Below are 14,495 nucleotides of genomic sequence, written 5' to 3' on the forward strand. Positions count from 1 at the left end.
AGTACAACACAGCATAGCAGTAGTGAGCAGAGCCATTCAATAATCAATATAATTTGATAATTTATGAACTAAAAAACAAACACGAACAGCAGGCACTAGTAGTGAGCTATGTGATACAAGTATTCCTTTAGGTAATGAGCACAAAATTTATCATCAAGAAACTTTAACAAAATTTAACAACAGAAAAAAATAAAAGCATGTACAAACCAGTAACAATTTATCGGTATCAATTTATTATCAATCAGTAGGAGGATTGGCGTTGGGGGAATGGAAGGGCCTTCGAGCACGACGAAACAGGAGGATTGAAGAACGACCACGACGAACCAGGCGGCGACAGTGAGACCAACGGCGGCGCGATGGAGGCTAGGGTTGTGTTTTAGGGAGAAATAATGAGAGTAACTGAGGAATCAGGAATGGGGCTCGAGAGGGGGGCAAGGGATTCAGGTCACTCAGGATCGACCAATCAATCCGGCCCGAATTTCAGAACATTGCTATTAACAATTAATCAGACAATTAACAATTAATTTTAACAGAGTCTATTAGCAATTAACGATCAATTCTAACCAAGGATCTAAAAATCGGTTCAAATCTGTTGGTCGAACCATGAACCAGTGAGCAAAACAGTTTGGTTAGAAGCCATAACCACTAAATTCAAAAAGTGCTATTGAACAGTCAAACCGGTCAAGAATTGGTCAGTCGAACCGAACCAGAACCCATCCGATTTTCAAATTGCTATTGAACCGTCGAACCGAAACCGAACCGGAACCATAACCGCGGCTCTGACTAAGGTATAAAAAGGAAAATTGAATCTCATAAGAGCTTGAAGGAGAGAGAAACCGAAAGAGAAAGCCAAGAGAGAATCCTCACTACTGAGTTTGAAGTCTTGGAAGCATTGCACATATACTAAAGGGAGCACTCCGCCAAGAACAACGTTTTGAGTTCAGAAGTTGGGTTCAACGCATAGAGTCAAGGCTGTGAATCGTCATCTCCTTCATGTTTTACTGTTTTGTATTTCACTTTCAATGTATATCTTTCTTAGTTTTCTTTGAGAGGTAAAAGGCAATAAAAAAAGGCATTTAGAAAAAGCCATAAAGTGAAAAAGGTTTAGAGAAACACTAGAGAGAAAAGTCAAGAGTAATTTCAGATTTCTTTTGGTTGTATTTTCTGTCTTGAGTCATGTATCTGAGGGATATCCCTTACTAAGTTGAGTAAGCACTTAGTGTGATGAGTCTAGGTATTAGCATAGCCAAGTCAAGTTTATGTTGAAACTTGTGTGCCCAAATGGGATTACGTTGAGTCATAGGAAATTGGTGTATGTAATACTTGGATTGATAGTGAAAATTCTACCAATGTTTATGGTGGAGACTGGATATAGGTTGCATTGCACAAGGTAACTGAACCAGGATATATAGCTGTGTCACCTTCTTCCTCTCTGCTCTAGTTTTGTTTTTCTGGTTTTTATGAGACAAAACAAAATTGTCTCCTGCATAATTCGCTGTGCATACTAAACTGAAGCCAAGCTTAATTTCTGGTTTCAAGGCTTAATTAATTAAAGTTAAAGAAGGTCATAGATTCAACCCCTCTTTTCTAAGTCATCTGGAACCTTCAACATAGAAAAAAAATTCGATGATTCACATTCCCAAAATATTTATAGAGGTCACGATGAATGAAAGATCTATTTCGTTATCATTTCTAATTATTAATAAATATAAATGATGAATAATAAAATAATAATTATAAAATAAAAAATAGATTTTAAAATTAAATATTAAATGAAAGATTAATGTATAAATAAAATTGAATAAGGACTATTTAGACTATTTAGTAATTATTAGGGATAAGTATTGTTTTGGTCCCTAACGTTTAGGGTCGGAATCAAATTTGTCTTCAATGTTATTTTGGATTTAAAATCGTCCCCAACGTTATTGTGTGATGAGGTAGAAGGAGTAAGATGTTTTTTTTAATTATCAAATTTTATAAAGAATAAGTTTGTCAAAAATAATAATTTTCATACTAAATTTAATGTTGGAGACTATTTTAAATTAAAAAAAAAAGGTTAAAGCCAATTTCAATTTTGACTTCAAATTTTAGAGGCTAACAGAGTAATTATTAAAGTATCGTTTTTGTCCCCAATGTTTGGGGTAAGTTCCAAAGTTGTCCCTAACGTTTTAATAGTCCTATTTAAGTCCCTAACGTTTCAAAACTGACTCAATGTTGTCCTGCCGTTAGGGATCCGTTAACAGAATTGACGTCAGGACAAAATTGAGACGATTTTGAAACGTTAGGGACTTAAATAGGACGAAAACGTTGGGGACAAAAATGATACATAGAAATAAATTTAAATTTTATCATTCAATAATATCAATTTTTTACTATACATAGTATTCAATGATTTTTTAATCACATCTAAGTAAATTACACTTAATCATATTACTTTCATTTTAAATAAATTATTTTTTTATAATTTTACTTTTAAAGATTTTTAGTTATCATAAAATGTTTGTAGAATGACTAGTATATAAACTTACAGAAAAGAAAAAAATAATATATATACAATAAAATATAAATTATACCTTTTGTCTCTAATGTATCAAAATTCTTTAAAATTATAAAAGAATAAATTTATTTAAAATAAAAGTAATGTGATTAAGTGTAATTTATTTAGATATAATTAAAAAATAATTGAATACTATGTACAGTAAAAAATTAATATTATTGAAAGATAAAATTAAATTAAAATTTATTTTTATGTATCATTTTTGTCCCTAACGTTTTTGTCCTATTTAAGTCCCTAACATTTCAAAATCGTCTCAATTTTGTCCCGCCGTCAATTCAGTTAACGGATCCCTAACGGCAGGACAACATTGAGTCAATTTTGAAACGTTAGAGACTTAAATAAGACGATTGAAACGTTAGGGACAACTTTGGGACTTACTCCAAACGTTGGGGACAAAAACGATACTTTACTCTTATTCTTAAATAATAACAATAAATCTTTCCTAAAGTTCATCTAAAACTCTAAGTCACGCAAGGAGAGTTAGAATTATCTTACTTTTCCATCACTAGTGAAATCAAGATCATAGATATCTAACGACTTCACTTAGCAGTTGAAGTCATCAGGTACAATCTAAATAAACCTCTCAATACATCTATAATTTTTTTAATTAATTACAAGTATAAACTTAGTTTAAGATTACATACCTTGTCATGACAAAAAAAGGAAAAATTATATATCTTGGGTGTAGAATAGTACTTAAGTCTTAAGGGTAACTTCAGATATGTATTGGAACTTTATTTTTATTAATAAAATCGACCAAAAACAAAATTAGCAGTTCTAAGTTGCCAACATTGGTTGCTAATTAACATTGATAGCTTGTGTTGGCTTAATGGTTGAAACTTGAAAGTTGAAACACCACCTACTTATAACTCCATATATAATTAATCAATTACTCCCCAAGCTTCCACCTCTAAAGCATCATGGGGACTGGTAGCTGCCCAAAACCTCAAGTTGTTAAAAAAAAATGTGGATGTAGCATGCTTCAGTTGGCAAAGTTTGGAGAAGTTTGGGCCACTGTGTAAGCTTGGAATTTTGAATTTTCTATTGAGTGTTGATCTGTTGAGAGTGAAAATAAGAAATTTGGTAACTTCTAATGAGTTGTAAGTATTGTAAGACAAACACTTATGCATATACACAAAATTAATTACTAAATTAATTATTATATATTTATATTAACACAAAAAAATTAACTAACAATTACTAAATCAGTTATTATATTAACACAAAAAAATAATTATGATATATTTGTATATAAATATACGTGATATTTATATATTTTTTAATTAACTAATTAATCACAAAATTAATCAAACTTACTATAGTAAAATAATTATACTTATGATAGACAAATAATCAAGTTTGTTTACAGTAATATAATAAATTTTGTTTATGAGATATCAAATATGCATTTCTATATGTAGTGGTTGATTAATGTTTGATTTTTAATGTCTGTGTAGCAATAATTGGTTGTAAAATAGTATGACTTTGCATCATTATAAAGTTTCTAATGTTATATAATTAAAACTTTTTATTATTACTTAAAAGTGTAGGTTTAACTTCGAATATAATTTGTTTTGTAGTGATAAATCTAGGTATAGACAAAATTAGACCTTCAGTTTTTAATGAATGGAATTCTGTGTATCATAAATTAGTGATAAATAAAGAAAAACAACCAAAAAATGCTACTAACAAAGTATGGAATATTCACCACATTGAACAAATGGACAAATTAGCTGAACAACTTCTTTTCAACACCAATTAGATCCATGAACTCAAATCAATTTCCGTACATACACCTCAATAAAAATTAATTTAATTTTCTTTATAGTAAAATTTAAATAAGTTTGGTATCTTTTTTTTTGGTATCTAAGTTTGTTGTACTATTGATCAATGCTAGCAAAATAAAAAACAGTAACTTTATTTTTAAAGAGAAGGTAAACACTTTTATTTTCATATTCTTTTCCTATTTCTATTACTAATTCAATAAAATTTTGAATTTTCATTAACTCATTACCTCAGTTGACATATGGTTGACACCGACCAGAAAGTCCATTGCAAAATGAAGACTTGAAGCTCCCAAAAAGGCAAAAACGACAATTGGAATATAAGATGGGAATAGTAGCTAAAAATAGAAGTTGAACTTGAGGTTTTGTAAAATTAAATAATCAATTATCAGAATAATAAATCTGTTATAAACTTATAATAAAATAGTTAAACTTATATTAAATGAATAATAAATTTGTGAGAAAGTATTTTTATACTTTCTCTTAATAGCGTAAATAATAAATTAAAAAATAATTTTAATTTTAAAAATTAAATTTGAATTAATTATGTTTAATCTTAATTTTGAATATTTTTTATTTTTGTCGCAACCCTCTCTTGTAATTCTATGCCACCCTTGCCGCTGTATCGCGACCCCAGTGTCTCCCACAGCTGTTGTCTAATTACTTATTTCTTATCAACTAAGTCGGATGTTCATTTTACTATGTATGCTGATGGTTCTTTTCATTCTAAAGTAAATATTTATTTGGATATATAGTTTACTTGATTTGTTTGATTCTGCATGCACATACTCCACAGAATGTTCAAACTTTAGTTTCACCAAAATCATTTCACCGCCATAGCCCCTGTGACGACGCTCATCGCCGTCTCCCCTGTGACTCCGCTCACTGTCGCTAGCACGAACTTCTCAACACCACATTCACCCGCCGTCACCGCAACAAAGTCACCTTCTCCTTTTCTGTTCCGCCGCTGCCCCAATACACTTTTGTCCAGCATTCTCCCCAATGCCGCGTCCCTACCCAGCGTGGTTTCTACCGCAGCCTCGAACCAGCACCGATCGTCCTTCTTGCCGCGTGTCTTCAACGACCAAACCCGATCTAGTCCGTTATTGCGCCACCACTCTCCCACCCGTGAATCTCCTGTTTTTATGGTGTTCGTACTTATTTCTTTTTTTAAATCATATATTGGAAGGAGAAAAAATTGGAGATTTTCTTTGAAATAAATGTGTTATTGGACCTGCGGTCCGTTGTTCACAATCCCGAGCAGAATTGCAAACTTGTTATTAACACATTTATTTCTTATTAATTAGTAACTAAAAAGTAGTAGCTATACAACCAAACTTTAGTATAGAAACTATTTTGATTATATATAAATAATATCCTAAGGAATCAATGAGAACAATCGGTTCAACTCGCCCTAAGATTTCAAATGATGTTAGCTACAATGTTGAGCTACTATTCTCAACTTACATTCCAAACTTTTGATCAATTGAGTCAAAACTGCTTTGTCATTAGTGCAATTTTTTTTTTTTTGGCATTGGACTTTCTTGTTTGTGCCAACCATATTTCAGCTGAGGTAATGTGTTATAATGAAAATTTAACATTTCAAATTAATAATACAAATATGGAAAGAATATGAAAATAAAAATGATACTATAGTAGTGTGATCATCAGTTTATACTTTATAGTTTGCATTGACATTTAAAAAAACAAATTGTTTACCTAATCTTAAAAATGTTGACGCCTCTTATTTTTTGCCAATAAACAACTATACTCTTTAAATTTAATTACTAAGTCAATTATCATGTATTTTTAATATATATTTTATATTTAATTTTATTATTTATATATAAAAAATTAATTACTAAATCAGTTATTTAAATAAAATATATATTAAAATATAAAATATATATTAAAATAAATTAAACAATATTTATATTTATTATGTTCCTTCGTTTTCTTTGCTCATGCAATTCAGCAACATAGAAAATACTCAAAATAGTATAATGTGATATCATCCAGAGATACCAATTGGCCACATTGATTAATTGGCCACTCCTTCACTCAAAAATTAAAACGGTCCTGAATAGTCAAAAGTCAAAACCTACTTGTCCATTGTTGGTTGAAAAAAATAAATTGTTACATTATCAATGCTGACTTTTCACGGTGTAACTAATTAAAGAACAATATTAGCTAATTTTTTTTTTTTACTAAAAATATTAGTTAATTTTTTAAAAATTATTTTAAATTTTGTATTCTAAATAAAAAAAATTATAGACTCTTAATTTTAGAAAAATTAAAATTAAAAAAAATTGACTAAAATTTAATCACTAAAAAAAAAAAATTAAAATTTCGTTCTGTATTTTTTTTTTAATCAAATAGTATGGTTATTATATAATAAAAATGTTGCATGAGTAGTTATAAAAATAACAAATTATATCCATCCATCATCCATGGTAAAATCTCACTTATAAAAGCAACAAAATAGGTCCATGAATCATCAAATCTCACTTCATCTAAAGCATAGTTTCATTCATTATTTCTCTTATTTACTTTTCCATAATCATGTCAATCATAAACACTCATGCTGCACTTGTTTGTCCACCAGGCTTGGGTCACATCATCCCTTTTCTTGAACTTGCCAAAAAACTTGTGTCACACAAGAAAATTACCAAACTTACTATGTTCCTATCTTCAACCAAGAACAACTCTTGTAAGCCTCAAATAGCAACAAATATTATTCAATCATTAATGAAGCCTGACCTCTTTAACATCATTCATGTCATTCATCTCCCACCTATTGATGTTCCTACTAATACAAACACAGGAACAAAGCTAGCAATCATAATGAGAGAATTAATCCCACATCTTTGTCATGAAATCTCCACTATGACATCACCAAAACCAACAATGCTCATCACAGAGCTATTTGGATCACTAGTGATGCCTATTGCTGAAAAATTCAACATGTCAAAGTTTGTTTTTTTTAGTTTTAGTGCATGGAATGTTGCACTTGCACTTCACACCCCAACATTAGATGAAGTAGTGGAAGGTGAGTACACAGATCAAAAGGAGTGTATCCAAATTCCTGGTTGCAACCCCATAAGACCTTGTGATTTGTTCACACCAATGCTTGATAGGAATGATCAATTGTATCATGAATATCTCCAAATTTGTGAGCAAATAAGAAAGGTTGATGGGATTTTTGTGAACACTTTTGATGAGCTAGAGGCTAAGACAATTGTAGCACTAAGAAGTGGAAAAATATCTAAGATACCAGTTTATCCAATTGGGCCATTGATTAGGGAAGCTAAGAAGCAAAATTGTGATGATGAAAATAGAAATTATGTTATTGATTGGTTAGACAAGCAAGAAGAAGAGTCAGTGATATATGTATCATTTGGTAGTGGATATACAATATCACATGAACAAGTCAAAGAGATGGCTTTGGGGTTGGAGCTAAGTGGGAAGAAATTTGTTTGGTCTTTAACACCACCGTCCACAAAAGCTGGGGATGATCATTATCTCACGGCAGGCGAGGATGTCGAATCGAATGGCGTCCCTAAATCTCAAGCATCAGTCAGTGTTTTCCCAGATGAATTCTACAGGATGGAAGGCAAGGGATTGATGGTAATGGATTGGGCACCACAACTGGAGATTTTGAAGCATTCATCAACTGGAGGGTTTTTGTCACATTGTGGATGGAACTCAATACTAGAGAGTGTGTCATGTGGGGTTCCAATTGTGGCGTGGCCTCTATTTGCAGATCAAATGATGAATGCTGAAATTATAGCTAAAGATATTGGAATTGGAGTTAGATTGAATGTGACACAATCTGCAAATGTAGTTGGAAGTGAAGAGATAGCAAAAACTATATGTAAGATAATGGATAAGGAGGACATTGAAGGTTGTGCAACGAGGAAAAGGGTTAAGGAGCTTAAGAACATAGCAGAAAAAGCTTGGTCTCAATATGGTCCTTCCTTTTGTGAAATGACAAATTCATTTGTGAAAATAAGTCAGACACATGGGATGTGATTATTGACAACATTAGTGTAACCATTCTATTAAAGTAATGACAATAACTTGAGAGTTAGTAGTTAATAAATGAATATTTATAAAGTTAGTTGGTAATCTCTTTATAAATAGTGTGACCTCTTGTCTCATTTAAAAATAGCAAAATCAGTCATACCATAATAAAATATATGCTGAAATATAAATACACAAAAATAAATTAAATCACACATGTATTTATACACAAATACATTGATGACTGATTTTAGTGTACAAATAACATTTTTAAATTTTTTATCAATTACTCTTATTTACTGCGAATCATATCAAATTAGATAAAGTTTCGTTCTAAAAGTTGTTATCTACGTGACAATCATTCATAAATAGACACGTCACAATAATTAACAATACATATAAATGTCATCGATAAATTTTATATGATGAATTAAAAGAAAAACATAATATATTTATTATTTACTATCCAAGATGATTAGATTGATATTTTTTTATCTTCGGATATCATGTATATAATATCAAAAATATTATTTGTACATAAAAAATAATTAACCACTAAAATTAGCTACTAATGTATTTGTGTATAATACATATGTAGTTTAATTTATTTTCAATATATATTTATATTCTAACATATATTTTATACTGATTATTGATTTTAATGGCTAATTTTAGTTTACAACATAGCATAGCATAGTAGACATGATATACATACATAAATATGTATAGCTCACAACCCAATTGGCAGAGCATATATAGAGTTCAAAGTACCCTTCATCAATCATTTGACTTCAAAATTTCATTTTATCTTTTACTTTCACATCCATGGCCCTCTCAAACTCTCATCATCATCATCATCATGTTGCACTCTTTTCTTCACCAGGAATGGGTCACATAATCCCAATTCTTGAACTTGCCAAACACCTTCTCACACACCAAAAAATCACTATTACCAAAATAACCTTATTCATTCCTTCAATCAATTCATCATCATCCAAAGCTGAGAAAGATGTTCTCCAATCAACCATAAATCAAAACATTTCAATTGACATAATCCACCTTCCCCCAATTGACATATCCAACCATATTAGTAATAACGTTCTTGATCCTAATAATATTGTAACCTTAGAGACCAAGATAGCAATCACAATGCATGAAGCACCAAAACTCTTTGTAAGTGCAATTTCCAACATGAAATTCAAACCAACCATGATTATCACCGATTATTTCCTAAGCCAAACTCTTCCTCTAGTGAAGAAAATGAACAATATGGAAGTTCCTATGTACCTTTTTGCCCCAACAAGTGCATGGCTTGTTGCACTTGGTTTTCACTCACCAAAGTTAGATAAAGAGGTAGAAGAAGGAGAATATCATAGCCATGGAGAGACACCAATATTAATCCCAGGTTGCAAAGGTATACATCCTAGTGATTTGTTCCAGATGATGGAGGACAGAACACATAGGTTGTATCTTGAGTATCTTCTCATGTGTGAGGCGGTAATCTCTCTCATAATAAACTCAATAATCTTTTGATGAAAATATGCTTTGACTTGTTATAATTTTTTAATTTCTAATATGTTACTAATCGTTATCTCTTATGCAAGAATATAGCATATACAATTGAAGTTTGGATGATGTCTATGTTTGTCTTTATAGCATGTTAAATTAAGCTTTTCATTACCAATTATTGAGTTGGTGTAGTGGTGAAAATATCTAGACCACATAATACTAATAAGGTCTTTTAATATTATTGTCAGAAATTTTAAACACTCAATAATATAGCAACTTTTTAATAATTTATTAGTTTCTATATATAAGCTTTTTGTAATTTAATTTTAAAAATTATACCAAATATTAATACTATTACTTTTCATAAGTCAAAAACAAAAAAAAAATTTATTTTTTGAAGTTTCGCAAACGAATCTATAATATAGCTAGGTTAATTTAATTTGAGTGCTTAATTAGCATTAAATTCTGAAGGGCTTCTCTAACAATGTGATGTTGTACATTGTCTATTTTGTTTTCTGAAGTTTTACCCTTTATGGGTAGACTCTTCACTTATCAAATAAATAAATAAAAGTTGAAAAACTAAAAATAGATAATTAATTAAAAAATTTAGAGAATAAATATTTAAAAATTAGTTACTTTTGTTGATGTAATAATATACTATTAGATGAGTGTACAAAACTCCTTTGCACTATAATTGCATAAAAATTAAATTAAAAAGTATATGAAAAAACCGTATAAACATATATACATATATTTGAAGAAAAAACTATCAATTAACATCCATCTTGTGTTATCCATCTTTAATCAAGCCTCAAGCCCCATTGTTTGTAATTTTTTTCTTTATAAATAAATATGTTAATAATAACTTATATATATTTGGAACAGTTAACATTGGCTGATGGGATTTTTGTTAACACATTTGAAGAGTTAGAGCCTAAGACACTTGAAGCACTAAGAAGTGGAAAAATAACAAAGGTACCCATTTTCCCAATTGGGCCAGTGATAAGGGAAACTAATAAACAAAATAGAAATCATGTTGTTGATTGGTTAGACATTCAAGAAGAAGAGTCAGTGATATATGTTTCACTTGGAAGTGGATACTCAATGTCACATGAACAAATCAAAGAGATGGCTATGGGGTTGGAGCTAAGTGGTCAAAAATTTGTTTGGTCTTTGAGGCCACCATCCACAAAAACTGGGAATAATAACTATTATCTCACAGCAGGTGAGGATGCTGAAACAAATAAAAAATGCCACTCCTCAGTGCAAGAGGCTTCAACTCAGATGGATATTGAAAAGGTAATGTTCAAATTTTTGTGTGGATTAATATAAGTTGATAGGGTTAATACTCAAATTCGTTTTTGAAAGATCACGCGATCTTCATTTTCGTTTTCGAATGATTTTTTTAATCAAATTCGTTTCTGAAAGATAAAATGTAAGTCAAATAAGTCATTTTGTCAGAAAGTGTCACGTGGCAGGTCAGTCACTTAACATGTAAAAAAATTTTTAATAGTCAAAATAGTCCTTGAAAGTCTAGACGTAAGTCATTTTCATCTCTCAAATTTTAAAAATTAGTCAAACTAGTTCTTATATAATTTTTTTTTATTTTTTCTTTATAATATTAAATTTGAAATATTTTTTGATACTACTAATTTTAATAGAAATATAATTGACAAACAAAACATTAGTAATCATATATTTTCTTCTTAAAATTTTTTTCAATAAAATTATCTCTCTTCTTTAATTCTTCTCAAAATCTCTCTTATTATTTTCTATTTTAAAACCTTTTTCTTACATTATTACATTTTGCTGGAATATATATATACTCAAAATTAAAATGTATGTATTTATTAACCTAAACAAAGTTATATACTTAAAATCAAAATTTATGTATGTTAAACTGAATAAAGTTATATCACTATTTTTTTTCTACTACATCTTTTTTTTTTCCATTATGATATTACATCCTATATGTAAGTAATACCATTACATCTTATATGTAAGTTATACCATTACATCCTATATGTTTTAAAAAGATGTAGTAGAAAAAAAATTGTGGTACAACTTTGTTTAGTTTAACATACATAAATTTTGATTTTGAGCATATAATTTTGTTTAGGTTAATAAATACATACATTTTAATTTTGAGTATATATATATATATATATTCCAGCAAAATGTAATAATGTAAGAAAAATATTTTAGAATAGAAAAGAATAAGAGAAATTTTGAGAAGAATTAAAGGAGAGAGATAATTTTATTGAAAAAAATTTTAAGAAGAAAAGATACGATTACTAATGTTTTGTTTGTCAATTACATTTCTATTAAAATTTGTAGTATCAAAAATATTTCAAATTTAATATTATGAAGAAAAATAAAAAAAATTATATAAGGACTAGTTTGATTAATTTTTAAAATTTGAGGGATGAAAATGACTTACATCTAGACTTTCAAAGACTATTTTGACTATTAAAAACTTTTTTACATGTCAAGTGACACGTGTTGCTGACCTGCCACGTGGCGTGCCACGTCATCATGCCACGTGGCACTTTCTGACAAAAGGACTAATTTGACTTACATTTTATCTTTCAGAGACTAATTTGATTAAAAAAATCATTCGAAAACGAAAATAAAAATTGCGTAATCTTTCATGGACGAATTTGAGTATGGACGAATTTGAGTATTAACCCTAAGTGGATATAATATCTCATTGTGTTCTACTCCCCTCATTCCATAATATCTAATCTCACTTGTGATTCTTAAAGTTTCAAATATCCAACCAAAAAAAAAGTTTCAAATATAATATAAATTTAATTATGATATATTGACGGAACAATCCTATTAAATGTATATTAAAATTAGTTATTATGTATTAAAATATAAAATACATATTATTGAATTAAACAATATATGTATAAATATATAATTAGAAAATTAAATTAGTATAATATTTAAATAGTATTAATTTCGTTTTCTAAATTTACTCCTAATAATGATGTAATTTGAAGAAAGAGAATAGGTGTAATAACAATTGTATTAATTGAAATTTGTCTTTTTAGGTGAGATTAATTTAATTTGGTCTATTCACGTAATTTCTATTACTATTATCGATTTTTTTTTCTTGGTCCTTGTGATTTTTAATTTTGGCACAGATATTATAAAACAGAAAAAGTATTTTAACATGTTGTAATATAAATACACATTGAAAATAAATCAAACTATACATATATTTATACACATCAAATACATTAGCGACTGATTTTAGTGACTAATTTTAGTGTGCAAATAATATTTTTGAATCACAATATATTATTCCTAGATAAACTTCTTGTTTTCAATAAATTTAGATGATCCTAAAAATGTGTTTCTTTGTTCAAGCTATAGGTAGAATTAAATCAATCCTTATTTTTCAAAAATTGTGTTCATATTATTTTCTTACTAAAATTTTTTTCAGATAAATGTAGACGACCTTATTCTTAAAAGCGAAAATAGCAAAACAAATGGTGCTACTAAATCCCAACAACCAAGCGATTTTCCAGAAGAATTCTATAGAATACAAAGCAATGGGATTGTTGTAATGGATTGGGCACCACAATTAGAGATTTTAAATCACGCATCAATTGGAGGGTTTGTGTCACATTGTGGATGGAACTCAATCATAGAGAGTGTTTCATGTGGTGTTCCAATCATTGGTTGGCCACTATTTGCTGAGCAAAGGATGAATGCATCAATGCTACAAGATGAAGAAGTTGGCATTGCAATTAGATTGAATGTGTCAATGTCTACAAAGATTGTGGGAAGTGAAGAGATAGGAAAAGCTATAAGGAAGATAATGGATAAAGGGGATATTGAAGGGTGTGCAATTAGGAAAAGGGTCAAGGAGCTCAAACACATAGCTCAAAAAGCTTGGTCTCATCATCATGGTTCCTCTTATTTTGCACTTTCAAGAATCGTTAACTCAAATGGTGTGTCATAATTACTCATTGGATATTGGACAAGAAATCTTTCTTGGTAAACCAAACTTATGTATTTTGGAATAAAGAAACTGTAGACAATCCTATGATATTGTTTACTTTACCAAACAATATTAATAGACAAAATAAAAATTGAGGCATTTTTCATAAAGTGCTGGATGCTTTCAAATATCTTTGGGTCCAGCTGAATTTTAATCTGCCATACAAATTTTTGGTTTATCACTTGGGATATGGCTGGGTGTAGTGTGTGTGTTTTTCTATGTAAGGTTTATGGTTTCCATTTTTTTTTGACATGGCCCATGGACTTACGATTCAAAAGTGGTAGAGAAAAAACAGATAACATAGAATTAAAAAAATGCGATAGTGTGTGTGTGTGATGTAATGTCTAATGTGAAAGTTGTTCAATCTATCTATAAAAAAACTCCTCAATGGTAAATTAATATGGGTTAGTCTAATATTTAGTTTATTAGTATTCTTTGACCGGTTGGACTAAAAAAAAATCGGTGGTATAGTCAAGAAATCCTGGAATGAAAAATTTTAAAATTAACTAGTTATTACTTATTAGCACACAAAATCTTTGTCTAATAGTTATGATTTTGTCTTGCTATATATATAGATTTGAGAATTGGCTGAAGTTAATAATAGATG

General features: G+C 29.4%; 1 protein-coding gene across 1 annotated transcript; it reads left to right on the forward strand.

Annotated features, from left to right (window-relative positions):
• On the forward strand, positions 6,861-13,998 carry LOC107628517. Its single transcript, XM_016331160.2, has 4 exons — positions 6,861-8,369; positions 9,162-9,861; positions 10,759-11,172; positions 13,328-13,998. Exons 1-4 carry the CDS (start codon positions 6,904-6,906, stop codon positions 13,847-13,849), a joined length of 3,102 nt encoding a protein of 1,033 aa, XP_016186646.2. The 5' UTR covers positions 6,861-6,903; the 3' UTR covers positions 13,850-13,998.

The sequence above is a fragment of the Arachis ipaensis genome, chromosome B02, assembly GCF_000816755.2.
Source record: "Arachis ipaensis cultivar K30076 chromosome B02, Araip1.1, whole genome shotgun sequence".
In the NCBI taxonomy this organism is placed as follows: Eukaryota; Viridiplantae; Streptophyta; class Magnoliopsida; order Fabales; family Fabaceae; genus Arachis; species Arachis ipaensis.